Source organism: Theropithecus gelada, chromosome 15, assembly GCF_003255815.1.
Source record: "Theropithecus gelada isolate Dixy chromosome 15, Tgel_1.0, whole genome shotgun sequence".
NCBI classification, from domain to species: domain Eukaryota; kingdom Metazoa; phylum Chordata; class Mammalia; order Primates; family Cercopithecidae; genus Theropithecus; species Theropithecus gelada.
In genome coordinates this window covers 86,400,188-86,416,680 of record NC_037683.1, presented here as the reverse complement: position 1 = coordinate 86,416,680, position 16,493 = coordinate 86,400,188, and the positions used below count along the sequence as shown (strand labels likewise).

At 40.1% G+C, this 16,493-nt stretch overlaps 1 protein-coding gene across 2 annotated transcripts in view; it reads left to right on the top strand.

Moving 5' to 3' along the window:
• Positions 1 to 16,493, top strand: part of ALDH1A1 (aldehyde dehydrogenase 1 family member A1) — a 131,740-nt gene that overhangs the window by 75,845 nt on the left and 39,402 nt on the right. Inside the window, exons 1-2 of one of the 2 annotated variants that reach the window (XM_025359191.1) lie at positions 7,784 to 7,813; positions 9,893 to 9,997. In XM_025359191.1, the coding sequence (XP_025214976.1) occupies positions 7,808 to 7,813; positions 9,893 to 9,997 (111 nt within the window). In that variant the 5' untranslated portion in view covers positions 7,784 to 7,807. Of the gene's footprint in view, positions 1 to 7,783; positions 7,814 to 9,892; positions 9,998 to 16,493 lie in introns of those variants that run through there. The other variant, XM_025359190.1, reaches the window with a different exon arrangement.

Below are 16,493 nucleotides of genomic sequence, written 5' to 3'. Positions count from 1 at the left end.
TTTCCAGTGTTTCCAGAATTTTCTTTTTTACTCAACCTTTCCTAGACCTGTTTCCCACAAGCATTCCTCATGTCTTCTCCTAGCTTTTCTGTCACTCTTTTTCGTACAGTCATGTCCCATCTGACAAAGATTGCATCAGAGTGAAGTTCCAAGGGTTTTCCAAGATTTCAGGGATCAAAAATTTTCTCTTACAGGATTTGGTAACTTTGTTTGCCATTCTCCCTTCTCAATACTGTTGTTTTACCTTTTTTTTTTCTTTTTCTTTTTTTTAATAAAAAGGAAATAGGAAATTCAAGAAGACAAGCATTCTCAGACAGAATTCAAACCCCAAAATGTTTAACTTAATTAGTAAGCTTAACTCATTAAACCATAGTTTGTTCATGCTACAAAAGATCTTTATCGGCGAATGACATTTTACACATACATACATACATACACACACACACACAAAATAAATAACTATAGGTAAAATTTATTGTGCTTACTCTGCCATGACTGTTTAAGTTCTTGACAATGATTTTATTTAATCCTCATAATAACCCTATGAGGAGGTTACTATTCCTGTTTCACAGTTGAGGGAACTGAGGAACAGAGCAGCTACGTGACTTACTAAAGTTACACAGCAAGTAAGTGACAAAGCTACACTGCCAGTGCTGGCAGTTTGAGCTATCACGCTAGCAAGTGACTTGCCTAAGGTCAATTCCACTACTCTGGGACACTGACTTGCCAGAATCCTCTTGTATCCTTCTTTATCCTGACTTTCGTTTGCCCATTGCTGATGACCATGGCCTTTCCAGCTGCTGTTCGGCTGCTCCCAGGCCAACAGGAGAAAGTTTGCAGCCAACTTAGAACAAGAGAACAATAGTGAAAATTGGAAGGAAATAGATTTTCTGCTTTGATTGAAAATGTGACATTTGGGCTGGGAGAGGCTATGAGGCAGAGGACTTTGATGTGGATGTGAAATGTCTCTGTGAACTACATTTCTTCAACTCCTATGGAATCCATTTTTGGTTAGAGTAGGAGATTGCTTTCCTAGATTGCTGGTTTGCTTAACCCTTCTGGGTTAAAGAGATATTTTCAATGGAGAAGAGTTACGAATCATTGAATAATATGTTCCAGGCATGATTTGAAGTGCTTTTTTTCCCCCATGATTATCTCTTTAAATTCTTACAACAAACAAATTCAGCTACATGAACTTCCAAATACCTCCTTTGTCCCCTTTGCTTGTTTCTCCCTTTTGCTTTTCTTTTCTACCATGTTTCCCTTCCTCTTATTTAACAAGGCCTTGAACGAGTGCCCTATGCTAGTTCTCATGATCTAAGAGAGCTAATATGGTTCATGTCTCATGGAGCTTCTATTCCTGGAAGGTGTGTGGAATAGTGTGGGGCAGAAAATAAGAATACTTTAATCAGAAATTATGAGAAGTGTTTAAAGCAAAATAACTGAAAGCTGAAAGAATATGAGGAGAAGAGCTTTTGATGAGGATTTTTTAGGACGAGAGTCTTTAAGAAAGGTGCTTTAAAGGTAAGCCTGAGGGATGTAGAGAATAAGGTGGCCAAGACTGGGGAAGAACAAAGATCTGGAGGTCATACCACATACAAAGACCCTAACAACAAGAGCGTGTTATGCTCAAAGAACTGTCCAAAGGCTAATCTGGCTGGAGTAAAGGGAATAAGGGAGAGAATGGATGAGATGAAACTGAAATACAGGCTGGGGCCAGATTGGCTGGCAGATTTTGAGGGAAATCACTGAGAGGTGCTTAAAACAGGAAAGGACTTATGTTCAAGGCAAAGCTGATTGTGCTGTGATGCCGCTTTCACTTGGGAAATGTTTTTAACTTCCTTCTAACTGAAGCAATATTTTGTTTGCTTTGGGCTTGGAAGCAGGTGAAAAAATAGCTGATTGGCTGCAAGGTACAGTGATAGAACAAGCTAAACCTGGCTTCAATTTCCAGCTGTTCTATGTATTTAATTATATGACCTTGGCCAAGCTTCTCATCCCCTGGAGCTTCAGTTCCTCTGTGAACTGGGAAGGAGAATGACTACCTTGGGAAGTGGCTGTGAGAATTCAGTGAGGTAATCTGTGGAACGTGGCTGGCACTTATTAACTACTTGGTCCTTTCCCTGATTCTCTTTCCCAAGATGACTCCTAGAATTATATCATTCTGTTGTCAATGTAAGTTATATTTATATTGCTTATCACAGTTCAAAACTGATTTCATATCTTTTTCTCATTTGAGGCTCATCGTTAACCACTGGGAAGAGCTAGGAAAGATGTTAGCAGAGTCCCATTTCAAAACTGAGGAGCCTGAGCTCAGAGATCTTGACTGACTTAAGGTCACATAGCTCTTAAAATGCAAAAGCAGAATAAACTGGATTCTGAATCTTTTTATCTTGGATCTGATGCTTTCTCACATGATATCCTTTTTTCCTTAAATATCAAAACCAATAGTACTAGAATCTCACTCAAGAAAACCTAATCAAGAAAGAAATCTGAAGTAAATAACACATATCCTAGGAGAAGAGGGTATTATCCCCCTTTCCCAATTAGCCCTAACAACTGCTTTCACACCTATCACCGCATTTTTATCATTCGTTCCTTACTCTGATTGAAAGAATAGATCTGGGCTGAAGTCTGAGATTCTGTATTCTTAACAGTCTTTCAGCTTTTGCTGATGCTACCAAAATGTCTGTTGACCAATAGCAAGGGTCTAAAAGTTTTAAGTGAGTGAGCCTTATACCTTCAACGCAGCAATGACCTTCCAGTTACTTCAGGATAGAGCTTCCAGTTGCTCCCAGAAACTCACACTCAGCCACATCAGAAACCTTCCTTTCAGAAAGTGCCAGAGCTAAGCAGAAACAGGATCATGGCCTCAAACCACTGACAAAACCAATCATTGATTTTAATGGTGGTAGATAATCATTTACTAATATTTAGAATGCAGTATCCTAGCTCATCTCTGAGGACTGCTGTCTTGGCCGGTTGTTCTGTTTTCTGGCACCTGCCTGACTGTAAGAAAACGGAATGAACAATTCTAAAGTAAAGAACACATGTCCTAAGAGAGGGTATTGTCCCCATTTCATAAGGACTCTCAGTACAACTCTTTATATAACTTTTTAACTGGGACTTTAACCTATTGAATTTGTCACTACATACTTGCCAGAATTAGGGAAACACTCTTAGAGAATATGAAAAATAACTCATTTGAAGACCCACCCAAAGTAAAGGTAATGACTCTGAAATGGCTTGGATAATCTATAGGACGATATGTTGCAAATCAGCGTAAAATAAATCTCAGAAATACAGACATCAAATGGAGATATCTGAAAATAGCAATTATCTGACTTGGGATGGTGGTGGTTGGGGTGCAGTTTGGTTTGATTTATCATGATACTATTATAACTATAGCCAAGGGATACGTTATATGTTTACCAAGTGTAAGTGACAACATAGAACCATGTTCAAAAGAATTTGAGCAAGGATTCCTTCACAAACCCTTACTTAAAATCTAATAAATCAGAAAAGTAAATTTCTGTAATATTGGTTTTCCTGACGCTGACGTGTTTTGGATGAGTGTGTGTGTATAGATGTATATAGCAAAAGTTTCCACAAATGTAGAAGTATTGCTTGAGAAGGATGTGAAGTGTTGCTAGTATTTGATTTTATGATATTATCTCTACCTGATTGACTGTAATGTTTGAATTGCTAATGGAAATTTGTTCTCTGAAGAGTTTGCACAAATCTTACATCTCTGAAAACTTTGCCTGAACCCTTCCCTGCCCCAACCCAGGTCCCATTTTCACTCACTATTTCCACTGCTCTATCAATACTTTTTTAGATGTCAAAGGCATACAAATAACTACTGAATTATGCTTTATATTTGGCATTCTTTTAGAAGGAAGAGGGCTTACATGAAAGCAACTGTATTACTGGGTCTTGATACTGCTAAAAATGGGCAGAACTTTCTGTCGCTTCTACATCTTAACTCTTTGATACAGAAAGTATATGATGTACAGAAGTTGCTGACAAGTATTGTCATCTGTAGAACACAGTGATGATGTCGCTCAAAACAAATGCCATGTCATCTTTTCTCTTGCCCTGACTAAATTGAAAAGGCTGAAGGGGTTTTGCAAACAACAAGAAGAAAGAGTATATACTCTTGTTACTAAAGTCAGACTATAATTTAAAACAAATGAAAGGAAAATTTTATTTCTCCTATTTTTTGTTTTGGTCATTCTCTCATTTTGTTTTCATTCCTTTGACGGCAGTTAAAAATTTTCCTCCCCTTTGTTATTTCCTCCTTAATTTCCTTTTACATTCTCTAACTTTGAGTCTCAATGTTTTGCTTTCCTGCCTCGGGGTTAGGGTGCAAAGCAGTTGCCAGAGATCTAGCTTTGATTCTTTTAAATGTTTAACACTCCACCTGACTTTTGTTCAGTCTCTCCTCCTCATTATTCATCCCCCATCTCATTCTCCCTGACTGCCAGCAGTCTTTAGTACTTTGGTAGGTTCCTAAGCTGAGAAAAGGTTGACACATTTACAGCACACACCACTCTCCACAGGTTCACACCACCACCCGTGCACCCTGTGCTGTGACTCAGCTCTCAGGTTTGCAAATTCACATGGATGACATTAAATGGGGACTATCATCACCCTCCCTCTCCTCTGGAAAATCTTAAAAGAATTTCTTTGTGCATCGAAAATGTGATCTGTTAAAATCTCTCTCCCACCAAGAAAGTGTTGGCTTCCCTTACAGAGTCTAGAGCTGCTGGCCCAGTTGCTGCTCTGCTGAGATAATATTAATTTAAGGCACTCTGAGTATCTTTTGCAAGGAGTCAGGGGCCCTCCACTTTAGCCCACAGGCTCCAAAATCTCACATCAGCAGATAAGGCAAACAGGGCTTTATTTTGCCCATGAGTCAAATCCAACTTTGTCCAAGCCAGAAATATTTTGAGAAAAATGCTTATTTATTTAGAGCTGTAGCTTTATACAGGATACATTAAGACATAATAACTTTTACTCTGGAAAGGCAATTTTTTTTCCCACAATTATGACTAATTCTTGGACACCAATTGAATCCAGGAAATGGCTACTTGTTTATCAAAGGTAAAATGATGCATTTCTTAAAATGTGGCATATCTCAAATCTAAAGTGTAACAAGCAATGTCTGAGTTGCCTCAACATTTCTATTGATTGCTTCCCCATATAGAAAGTACTTGAAGTCCAAGAGTATGCATAGGCATTTATAATTTCCAGTCAACATTGCAAACTGAAAGTTGAAGTCTACTTTACATATATATTATTCAAAAGTAACCTAAGTCCAAAATTCATAATTGGAAATGAGTTAATAAATAATGGTTACATGGAACCCAAGAATATTTTACTTTTATAGTATCATCTCTTTTCCTCAAAGCTGGCTAAAGGCAAACAACCAATGGAAAATAAGATTGCCACCATTATAGAACATTTCAACAAGTCTAATGTAAATTTTATAGTTAATATAACAAACATTCATTAGCCTAGACTTCTCCATCTAACCATTAAATATAACTATAGGAGCAGGGATTATACAAAAACATTTGGTCACACAGTTAGCTGGAAGGCAAATGCCAAATGTAAAGCTCCTATAATTAAAACAGAGAAAAAAGGTATTTGAGGTAGGTCCTATGAATAAATTACCTGTAGCTAAGGGGAAGAAAAAGGCTGGGCAATACCTGGCCTTCTAACAATCTAGGTCATCACATTACCTATGCCAAGTTCCCTTTTCATGCTGAAATGACTCTGTTTGTGGGAGAATGGCATAATTCATAATTTGTAGACTGCACTGTTACATCACTCTCCTTCAAAACCTTGTGAGCTTATGATAGGATTATGAAATTACTCTCAAGGCTAATTTCTGGGACTCTGGTTGGTCTACTTCAAATCCATTTGGGGTACTTTAAAATCAGTATTCCTAAACATCCATTTGATCTGGTCTCTCTCCCTTTTTATACCCAGAATAGAGCCTAAACTTCTTTCTCTGGGGATCAGGATCTACCACAAACTGACTTTATTTTCAATGTCAGGCCTTATCTGTGACTTGTGTCCACTGCAACTCCATTCTGTTGGGAGCTGCTCTGTTTACTGCATTATAAACCTCCAAAGATTTGTCCCCCCGCTTTACTCTTTTTTTTTTTCCCTTCTTTCCACCAATCCAGTCCCATCCTTCAAAGAAGCATTCTTCCAGCCTATGCCCCTCTACACCATTTATTGACAACACCACTGCTTTGGCCATTTCGCTCCACAGCCTTTAATTCTGTACTGGCTGCTCTTGATATGAATACATTCTCCTCTTACATTATAAGCCCCTGAGAACAGAGGCCATGGCTAATTCATCTCTCATTTTTCCACAATAACTGCCAGACTATGTCTCAAGTATTTGCTCGTTATTGGACAAACACTTTTCTGATAAAACAAAAGTTACTAATCATGATTATATAAATGTCAGCACAAGTTCATACACAAGTTGGGCTCACGGTGTCCTCCTGTCTTAAAGGTTAAAACTGAATAATGCAAAACAGCGCTGGTAATTTGGGGTCCTCTACAGCTGATCTCTTCAGTTGCCTGCGGGCTGCCAGATAAACGTGTGTTATTACTTCAGGTTAATGCTCATTTACAAAACATTCACTGGCTTTAATCTGAAGTGGCAGTTTTATGTACAGCTTAGATGTAAATTTTGATCATTGCACTAGATGGTACATACCCATTGTAATAATTCTTTTACCAAAAAGTATGTAAAGTGAGTAAAATAAGCTATAATACATTGAGAGCATGTTACTGAGAACTTGAAACCACAGATTATCACAGACCTAAGGATAAGAGGACTCGAGCGAGAACTAGAAAGTCCGACCACAGGCCTAGCAAAATGTAATTGATTCTGTATGCTGTTTTATTTCATTTTTAATGAAATTAAATTGTAGAAGTATGAAATTCTGGATCTCTGCCAGAATGAGATCTGTGTTCCCTTAGTTTAGAGGTACAAAATCTAAGGCAGTAATACAATCTTTAGGCAGAGAGAAGGCAGAATTCGCAAGTGAATAAATCTGATGCAGGTTTTGAAAGACTGATTTAAAAGTCTACGGCAGGTATTGCAATATCTTTAGCTTTTTGTTTGGAATTTCACGGGCTGATATGTAGATATCTGACATTAACACAAAGCAGAATGTAAATAATTTATCAGTAGGATACTAATATGTTATATTAGAAAGAAGAAAAAGGAGGTTAAATTCAACTGGAGCAACTAGTGAAATCTTCATGAGATGACACAGTAAGCTAGATTTTGAAGTAAAAATAGAAGACAACAGTGGAACTCTAGTCTAAAGAACAGTGTGTTTTTTGCAGTATGCTGCAAAAAAACGGCATGGAGTTTGAGGCAGTAGAATGAGGTTGGAACAAAGGGTAAACTGAGGGAATGGTAGAGCAAAAGACTGGAAAAGCATGTTGGGACAAGATCGTTAACCACCTCCAGTGCATGTTAAGCAGTCTGACAATAGATGATCACTAAAGTATTCTGAGGAGGACTGTAGACAGAATCTGAGGAAGATTATGATGACAAGGTGAAATTAAAATTTAATTAGGCAGAGGTAGGGGGCAAAGAGAACAGGAAAAGCTTTTTTTATAATTGTATAGAACAAAGTGATACAAAAGGGTACCTAGGGATTATTTGTGTCATTAACAGAAGACGGAAAGTGTGTGTGAGGGAGGACTGGGAGACCATGTGCATGAGCAAGCTTTAGAACTTTGGGGTGAGAGCAGCATAAAGCTAGAGATGACAGTGAGCTGAGTTTGGGACAAGTTGATTAAGTTCTTTTCCAGCCATCCCTTGGGAAGAAAAATACTGAGACTAAGCTGTAAGGGCATAAATGGAAACACTCTAAGAATAATTATGGGATTCTGTAAAATGTGTTTCTGATAGCTAGAGTGTTGATTCACTCCAAGAGACATTGGGCAAATCAGAGCTTTCATCTGAATTTATGTTTCCTCAAGTTGATCTAAGAGCTAGTGTTTTTTACCAAAAAAGAATATGATGAATTTTATGGTCTTCATCTGTATTCAATTAATCTTGTTTCTGTAATGTGATAGGGTTTCTTGATACTTCTTCCATCTTTCTCATACCCCCCTATATGTATTTTTGTACATCTAGTCTCTTCATCTGAACAGCTTTGGGCCCCTTTTCCCTTTATTTAGGCATGCCCATGTGTTTTACCATCAATTTCAGGCTAGCACTGCAATTCCTTTGAGCGCTTCTACTATACAGGATAATTTTCTTGTATGGAAATAATGCTGTTTTCTTGTATGGAAAATTATATTGGCATGAATGGGCAAAAGAGACGGCTTATCCTCTTCCCCATTTTGTAGGAAATCACAAGTGTCATAGAGTATTCATTTGCAGAATATTATAGATCTTATCCATGAGTAGCTGATCGATTATAGATCTTTGATTCAATTAAGTTATTCAAGAATTTTTTACTGAGGCTAAAATCGCTTGAGGGCTGAGATTGTGTTGGACACTGAAGATAAACCAGAAAAATGTACACAGTCCCTGGTGGAAGGCAGACACTTAAAAATGACTAGTTAAAAAGTGACAAATTGTCCAATGGAAGTATAGAAGAGACCGGGGAAGTATGTTTTGTCTAAATAATAAATCACCGAATATAGAATGAATTATATTCAGACATTTAGGGATACATAGTAATACACATTTTATTACTCTGATAGAATTTTAAGCTATGCTAGTGATTTCTGAGGAATTTTTAATACAGAAGTAATTTGCATTTTAGCATAGTAGCTAATTTAAACCTTGGAGGAGTGTTTCATTACATTCTCCCTTTGGGTTGAACTATTAATAACTTATCTTTAAATATCAAGTAAGAAGGGATGTCTGAATTAGGATATATGTTATAATCCAGCACATATGTCACCTTCCTTTACTCCCTGTGTTAGCTACTTCTGATTCAAAATCGAATAAACTAGTCCATCTTGTCATAAGTCTAACAGAAAGTTATATACTATCCAAGACTGTATTTATGATTGTTTTCATATTTCAAATAATAAAAAATGTCAAAGCTGGCTCCTCAAGAAAAGGCAAATTCAGTGACATGAAAGTTGAAACTGAGATGTTTTAAATGACATACTGACACTTTTAAGTATTTCTATTTTATAGTACACACAGACAGAATTCCATATTTTTTAATGCTTACTGTTTCGTTAGTTGCATGTCTCTTTCTCATAGTTATCATTAAGAAATCTTGTTCCTGATTTTGTCCGAAGACAATGAAATTACCAGGTAATCTTTCGAAAAGGAGAATAAAACCATATGCTTTTAAAAAGCCAATGAAACAATGTGACTAGCTAATTTTCTCTAAGTGAATCTCTTTTAAAATCCTTTACTTTAGCAAAATTCTTTTTTTTTAGCTTTAAAACATTAAAGGATTAGAAAATAGTCTCTTTTGATTCCAAATCACAAGTAGCCCAAAATGAGGATGTTCAGAATTTAAAGTGGAAAATAGAAGCAATCATTAATAAAGACCAAACCCACAAAAGCCTTTGCTTTTTGCCTCAAATTCATGGCCATTTCAGGTAAAAGCATTGTTTTCTAGATTGTTTTCTCCAGTATGTATTTTCTAGTGTTGAAATGACTGCATACCTTAAACTTAAAAGCATGATGTACTTCATTTTAGTACATGTGTATGCATGTGAACACAAAATGTCTTAAACAGCCAGAAAGTTTTGGGGGGTGAAGAGATGCGCATCATGTACGCATTGTGAAATGCTTTAGTTTAACTTTATGAAAATTTCCAAAATTTGCTGCATATTTATGTGCCTTTTATGTATTTTCTCTTCAACTCTACAGATCTTCATAAACAATGAATGGCATGATTCAGTGAGCGGCAAGAAATTTCCTGTCTTTAATCCTGCAACTGAGGAGGAGCTCTGCCAGGTAGAAGAAGGAGATAAGGTGAGTTTCTGAACACTAGTTTCATTTTATGCCAGGTTTCTTGTTTTTTTTTTTTTTTTTGCCATTCTGAGCTCCTGAACCCCACTGCAAGTTCCAAAAGACATGCCATGAAAATATGGTTTCTGGGGCAGCTTAGGAAAATTGTCTAAGTTGTCCTTGTTACAAAAAAAAAAAAATGCTCTGTAGTTATGTAATAATGATAAACCTGTGCTTCTGGGTGTCATGGTGATTTTTTTTCACATCATTTTCCTTTATTTTCAATTGAAATAGTATATAGATTTATTTTACAGACTATATAAAAAGGGATTGATCATATGTTATAAAGGAGAGAAATCCTCGGCCGGGTGCTGTGGCTCACATCTGTAATCCCAGCACTTTGTGAGAGGGATCACTTGGAGGTCAGGAGTTCGAGACCAGCCTGGCCAACATGGGGAAACATCATCTCTACTAAAAATACAAAAATTAGCCATGCATGGTGGCACATGCCTCTAATCCCAGCTATTCAGGAGGCCGAGGCAGGAGAATCTCTTTAGCCCGTGAGGCGGAGATTGCAGTGAGCCGAGATCATACCACTGCACTCCAGCCTAAAAAAAAAAGAAAAGGAAAAATGAGAGAAATCTTTATTCATATGAAATTGTTCTTTTTATGTTGCTAGATAAAACTAAAAGTTATTATAGGACTTTTAGAACAATATATTACCAAGTTATTTTATTAAAAATCACTGCATTAATATTATTCAACACCTTTAAAAATTAAATTGTAGAATAACTTAAATTGACTAACAAATGAAAAGGGTTGTTATTTTCCAGCTAATAATGGAAACAACAACAAAAACCAATTTTTATTCAGTGAAAATTGTTCTCAAGTTCTAAATGCTGTCTTCATTTAAAACTTAAAGCAACCCTATAGGGGAGGTACTATTTTGAGTCATTTTTACAAATAATGATGAAATGGCAGAGTAGAAAGGCTGAGTAATTTACTGAAAGTGACATCACTAATAAATAATGACATCAATATTAAAATGCTGTTCCTCTGACACTATAACCTGTGCCTAGCAGGGCTACTACTTCACCTTATGATTATTATGCAAGTAAGAGAGGGTTGGCCGGGTACGGTGGCTCACGCTTGTAATCCCAGCACTTCGGGAGGCCGAGGTGGGCAGATCACCTGAGGTCAGGAGTTTGAGACCAGCCTGACCAACATGGTGAAACCCCATCTCTACTAAAAATACAAAAATTAGCTGGGCGTGGTGGTGGTGTTACCGGGGGGGCCTTGCTCCCAGAGCTCCCAAGATGGTGGCAGGCGGCTTCCAAGATGGCGCTGGGCCACTTCCAAGATGGCAGCAAGTCTCACATTCTCTGACCTGGGGTTCTTGGCCTCACAGATTCCAAGGAATGGAATCTTGGGCCATGCAGTGAGTGTTATAGCTCTATTAGAAGCCGTGGGTCACAGAAGAGAACCGTGGAACCCAGTGACTGGTGTTCAGCTCGATCAGGACGAACCCAGGCACTTAGCCATGCAGGAACAATGGCAAGCCTTTAGCCCGATCGGGAGTGGCAATGGGCACCACGCTGGTTCAGGAGCACAGCGGACACCCTGCTGGATCTGGAGGGATGGAAGTCAGTGGCAGGTGTGCAATGGTGGCAAACAGCAGTGGTGGATGGCGATCGAAAGCTCAGCTCGAGCCGTAACAAAACATGGACCAGAAGAGTGCAGTTGCAAGATTTAATCTAGTGAAATGGCGTGAAAACAGACCTCCCATATAAGGGGAGGGGACCCAAAGGACGTTGCCATTGCCAGCTCCAATGCTTGGGTTTATATCCTGATCCTTGTCCCTCCTGCTATGCTCTCAGGCAATAGATGATTGGCTATTTCTTTACCTCCTGTGTTTGCCTAATTAGCATTTTAGTGAGCTCTCTGATTGGTCAGGTGTGGGTTAAGTTGCAAGCTTGTGTTTAAAGGTGGATGTGATATCCTTCCCAGCTAGACTTAGGGATTCTTAGTTGGCCTAGGAAATTCCAGCTAGTCCTGTATCTCAGTCCCCCCCTCTCAACAGGAAAACCCAAGTGCTGTTGGGGAGGTTGGCCGACGACTGCTCTGACTGCTTCCTGCTGAATTGGGGCATAGTAGGGGTTGTACAGTTGAGATTTCCTCGGGAGGGGTGCCTTCGATGTCATTAACATTGGAGCATGGGCTAGCAGGCTGGTTTAGGGGTCCGCAGTAGATCTCACTCATGGACTGCATCTGGGGCTCCATTTGAAGAATCATTTGTAGTTTTACAGCTTCAATTCTGGAAGAGACAGACTTAATAAGGAGGTTAAAGATACAGGGATTGAAATGTATGGCCTGCAGTGCAGGGGGTTATTTCTTTGGAATACTTTACAGGCCCCGACTATCTGCTTGATAGTTTTGGAAAGGCCCAGTCCAGTAAATAATAATTTGGCCATCTGATGGGTGCTACCAATGCCTAAGTGAAAGGTTTGGTGAAGGGTTTTAAGTAATTTCCATTGGTTAGCTTCAGGCAAAAGTATTTTCCCTTCTTCAGTGGCTAGCCATCCTGAGGGGAGAAAATTATGTCTTCATGAGGTTCCCTATTCTATCTCTCCTGCTGAGTACTGGGGCTTGGTTTCCCGGAGGGGATTACCTCAGACTAGGGGTCCTTTTATAAGCATTTCTAATGCAGGGTCCTGCCTTGTGGCTCTTTTGGTTTCAATATCTGCTTGGCGGTTCCCTTCTATTTCCCTTTACTTTCCTTTCTGATGACCCTGGCAGTGTAAGATTGCCACCTCTTTAGGTTTTTGTACAGTCAATAATAATTTCCTAATGGCTTCCTGATGTTTGATAGGTGTTCCCTCGGAAGTTAGGAATTCCCTTCCTTTCCATATTGCTACATGGACATGGAGGGCTAGGTAAGCATACTTAGAGTCTGTATATATATTTACCTTTTTTTCTTCTCCTAATTCTATGCCCGAGTGAGGGCTATTAGTTCTGCCAGCTGAGCACTAGTTCCTGAAGTGAGGGGATTACTTTCAAGTATTCCATTTTCACTGACCACTACATACCCCGCTTTTCGAAGTCCTTTTTCTACAAAGGAACTTCCATCAGTATACAAGTTGAGGTCGGGATCAGTCAAGGGAACCTCTAAAAGGTCCCCTCGAGCGGCGTAGGTTTGAGCAATTACTTGTTGACAGTTATGTTCTATCTTTTCTTCATTGTCTGGAAGAAATGTGGCTGGTTAAGAGTTGCACAAGTGCGCAGTCGCAGCACTGGCCCTTCAAGTAATAGAGCCTGATATTTAAGTAAACAGTTGTCTGACAGCCACAAGTCTCCCTTAGCAGTGAGTATGCCGTTCACACCATGAGATGTCCGCACAGTAAGATCTCTTCCCTGTATTATTTTAACTGCTTCAGATACCAAGAGTGCTACTGCTGCCGCTACCCATAAACAGTGAAGCCAACCCTTTGCCACTACATCAGTTTCCTTACTCAGGTATGCCACGGGTTGCAAGCTCGTCCCTTGGACCTGTATAAGGACTGCTAGAGCTATTCCTGTTTTTTTTCTGTGACATATAAAGAAAAGTCTTGTCCTGTTGGCAAGCTTAACACTAGGGCTTGGGTTAGGGCCTTCTTTAGGGCCTGGAAAGCCACTTCTGCTTCACGTATCCATCTTACTAAATGGGTATTGGCTTTCTGAGTTTCCTTAATTAGTGTATATAATGGTCTGGCTATTTCGCCATACCTGGGAATCCATATTCGGCAGAAACCTGTTATGCCAAGGAATCCTCTTAGTTGCTTTAGGGTTTTGGGATGAGGATAAGCCAGTATAGGCTGGATACATTCCTCACTGAGGGCCCTGGTGCCTTTGGATAATTTTGGCCCTAAGTATTTAACCTGCTGTAAGAGGAGCCGAGCCCTTGGTTTGGAAAACCTTGTAGCCACAGGTGGCGAGGAAATTTAAGAGCGCTTGGGTGGCTTGACGGCACAAGGTTTCTGAATGGGTGGCCAAAAGTAAATCATCCACATACCGAAGATCAAGAGTGTCCAGGTGTGAGAACTGGCTCAAGTCTTGGGCTAATGCCTGGCCAAATAGATGGGGGCTATCCCTGAACCCTTGGGGGAAAACAGTCCAGGTGAGTTGAGATGTTGGGTTTGAAGGATCTTCAAAGGCAAATAAGAATTGAGAGTCAGGATGTACAGGGATGCAGAAAAAGGCATCCCTAAGGTCCAGGACTGTAAACCACTCTGCTTCCTCTGGTATTTGGGAAAGCAGAGTATAAGGGTTAGGTATAGCTAGGTATAGAGGGACAATGGCCTCATTGATAATCCTGAGATCTTGCACTAATCTCCACTGTCCATTGGGTTTCTGTACTCCTAAAATTGGAGTATTGCATGGTTTTACTAGGCCTTGGGCTTTTAGGTCCTTAACAATCCTTTGGAGTCCTGGTTGGGCCTCGGGTCTGAGGGGGTACAGCCTTTGGTAAGGAAAGGAGGCGGAATCCTTAAGTTTAACTTGAACAGGATGGGCATTTTTTGCTTGTCCATATTGTCCTTCTGTTGCCCAGACTTCAGGATTAATTCCTTCTTCAAGCAGGGGACAACAAACGGGTGTTCCTTCTCCTATGTTCAGGTGTATAATGGCCCCTGCTTTTGCTAGAATGTCTCCCCCTAACAAGGGGGTGGGGCTTTCAGGCATCATTAGAAAAGCATGTGAAAAGACTAAAGTTCCCCAGTCACAACTTAATGGCTGGGAGACGTATCTAGTGACTGGCTGTCCTAACACCCCTCAGATAGTGACAGATCTGGAGGATGGTTGTCCGGGACAGGAGAGTAAGACTGAAAAGGCTGCTCCAGTGTCCAGGAGACAGTTAACCTTCTGGCCCTCAATGGTCAAACATACCCGGGGCTCTGTGAGGGTGATGGCATGGACTGGCACTTGCCCCGGACACCCTCACTTCTGCTGCTGGATCATCTGGTTAGTGGCTTCTGACTCAGAGGACCTTCGTCCGCTGGGGCAGTGGGCCTTCCAGTGATTCCCTTGATATAAGGGGCGTGGACGAGGGGGCAGCTTACTTCTACTTGGACAATCTTTTCTAAAGTATCCTTGTTGACCACACTGGAAGCAAGCCCTATTAGGCTTTCAATTTTGCTCAGTTTATCCCTTTTCCAGAGCCTCCGAAGTCCACTTGCCTGAGGGCCATGACTAAAGCGGTTACCTCTTTTTAATCCCGTTTGTCCCGTTCTACCCGTTCCTCCTGATCTCTATTATAAAAAACCAAAGTTTCCAAGTTCAATAGGGTTTCTAAGTTTTGCTCTGGGCCTAAGGCAGACTTTTGAAGTTTTTTCCTAATGTCTGAGTGATAAACTTATCCTTTAAGATTAGTTGGCCTTCAATAGGGTCAGGTGACAGGGAGGTATGCTTCCTCGATGCTTCCTTTAGTCTCTCCAGAAAGGCAGTAGGATTTTCTTCCTTTCCCTGTGTTATAGTGGACATCATTGGATAATTCATAGGCTTCTTCCTAGTTTTCCTTAGTCCTCCTTCTAGCACACAAGTTAGCAAATGTCCGCGGCACCAATCTCCATGTTCTGATTCTGTGTCCCAGTGAGGTTCTACACTGGGAACTGCCTGCTGGCCTGTGGGGAATCATTCTCTTTCCTCTGTTGTCATCCTGTCATTGACCTGACTGAGATACCGGAGATCACCAAACTCTCGGACGGCAATGATGGCAGCATTTCTCTCATTTGGGGTTAGTGTCTGATTTAGCAGTAACATTACATCTTTCTATGTCAGATCAAAGGATTTTCCTAACCCTTGTAAAACATCAATATAGCCATTAGGGTTAACTGAGAATTTACCTAGGTCTATCTTAATTTGCTTTAAGTCTGAGAGAGAAAACAGTGAATGCACTCTGACTGGGCCGAATTCTCCTCCTCCCACTGTTGGAGGGGGCATAATTGGGGAATATTGGCATTCTTTGGTTCACTGTTTACCCCTTTGTCTGTCTCCTTTTGGACTGAATGGGTTGAAGGGGGGTCCTTATTAGTTGGGGAAGGAGTCGAGGGGACGCCGGGGTTGGAGGTAGACTCGAGGGCTTCCTGTAGGGCATAAATAACACTTTTTACATAATTACGAGTTGTCTCTTAATGAAAAGAAAGTTTGCACGTATGGCACTTCACTCCATTTGCCTTCTTTTCTACAAAAGAGGTCTAGCTGTAAGATGCTGTTATAATTTATACTTCCCTGAAGCATATTTTATACTTCAGGAGGCCAGGTTTCTCCCCCTTGAAGAGGATATCGTGGCCAGGCGGTACTGCAGAAGAATGTAAGTCATTTCTTAGCGTCTGAGGGTCAAATTGGTCCCAATTCTCCAGAATACATCTTAGGGGCGTTTTGCCTTGGGGAGAACGTTTCCCATCTGAAAAAAGAACATAGCCAGCACCCCTAGTCATTTTCCAATGAGCATTAGTCCTAGAGCATCCTCTGTTGTCCTAATGCTTAT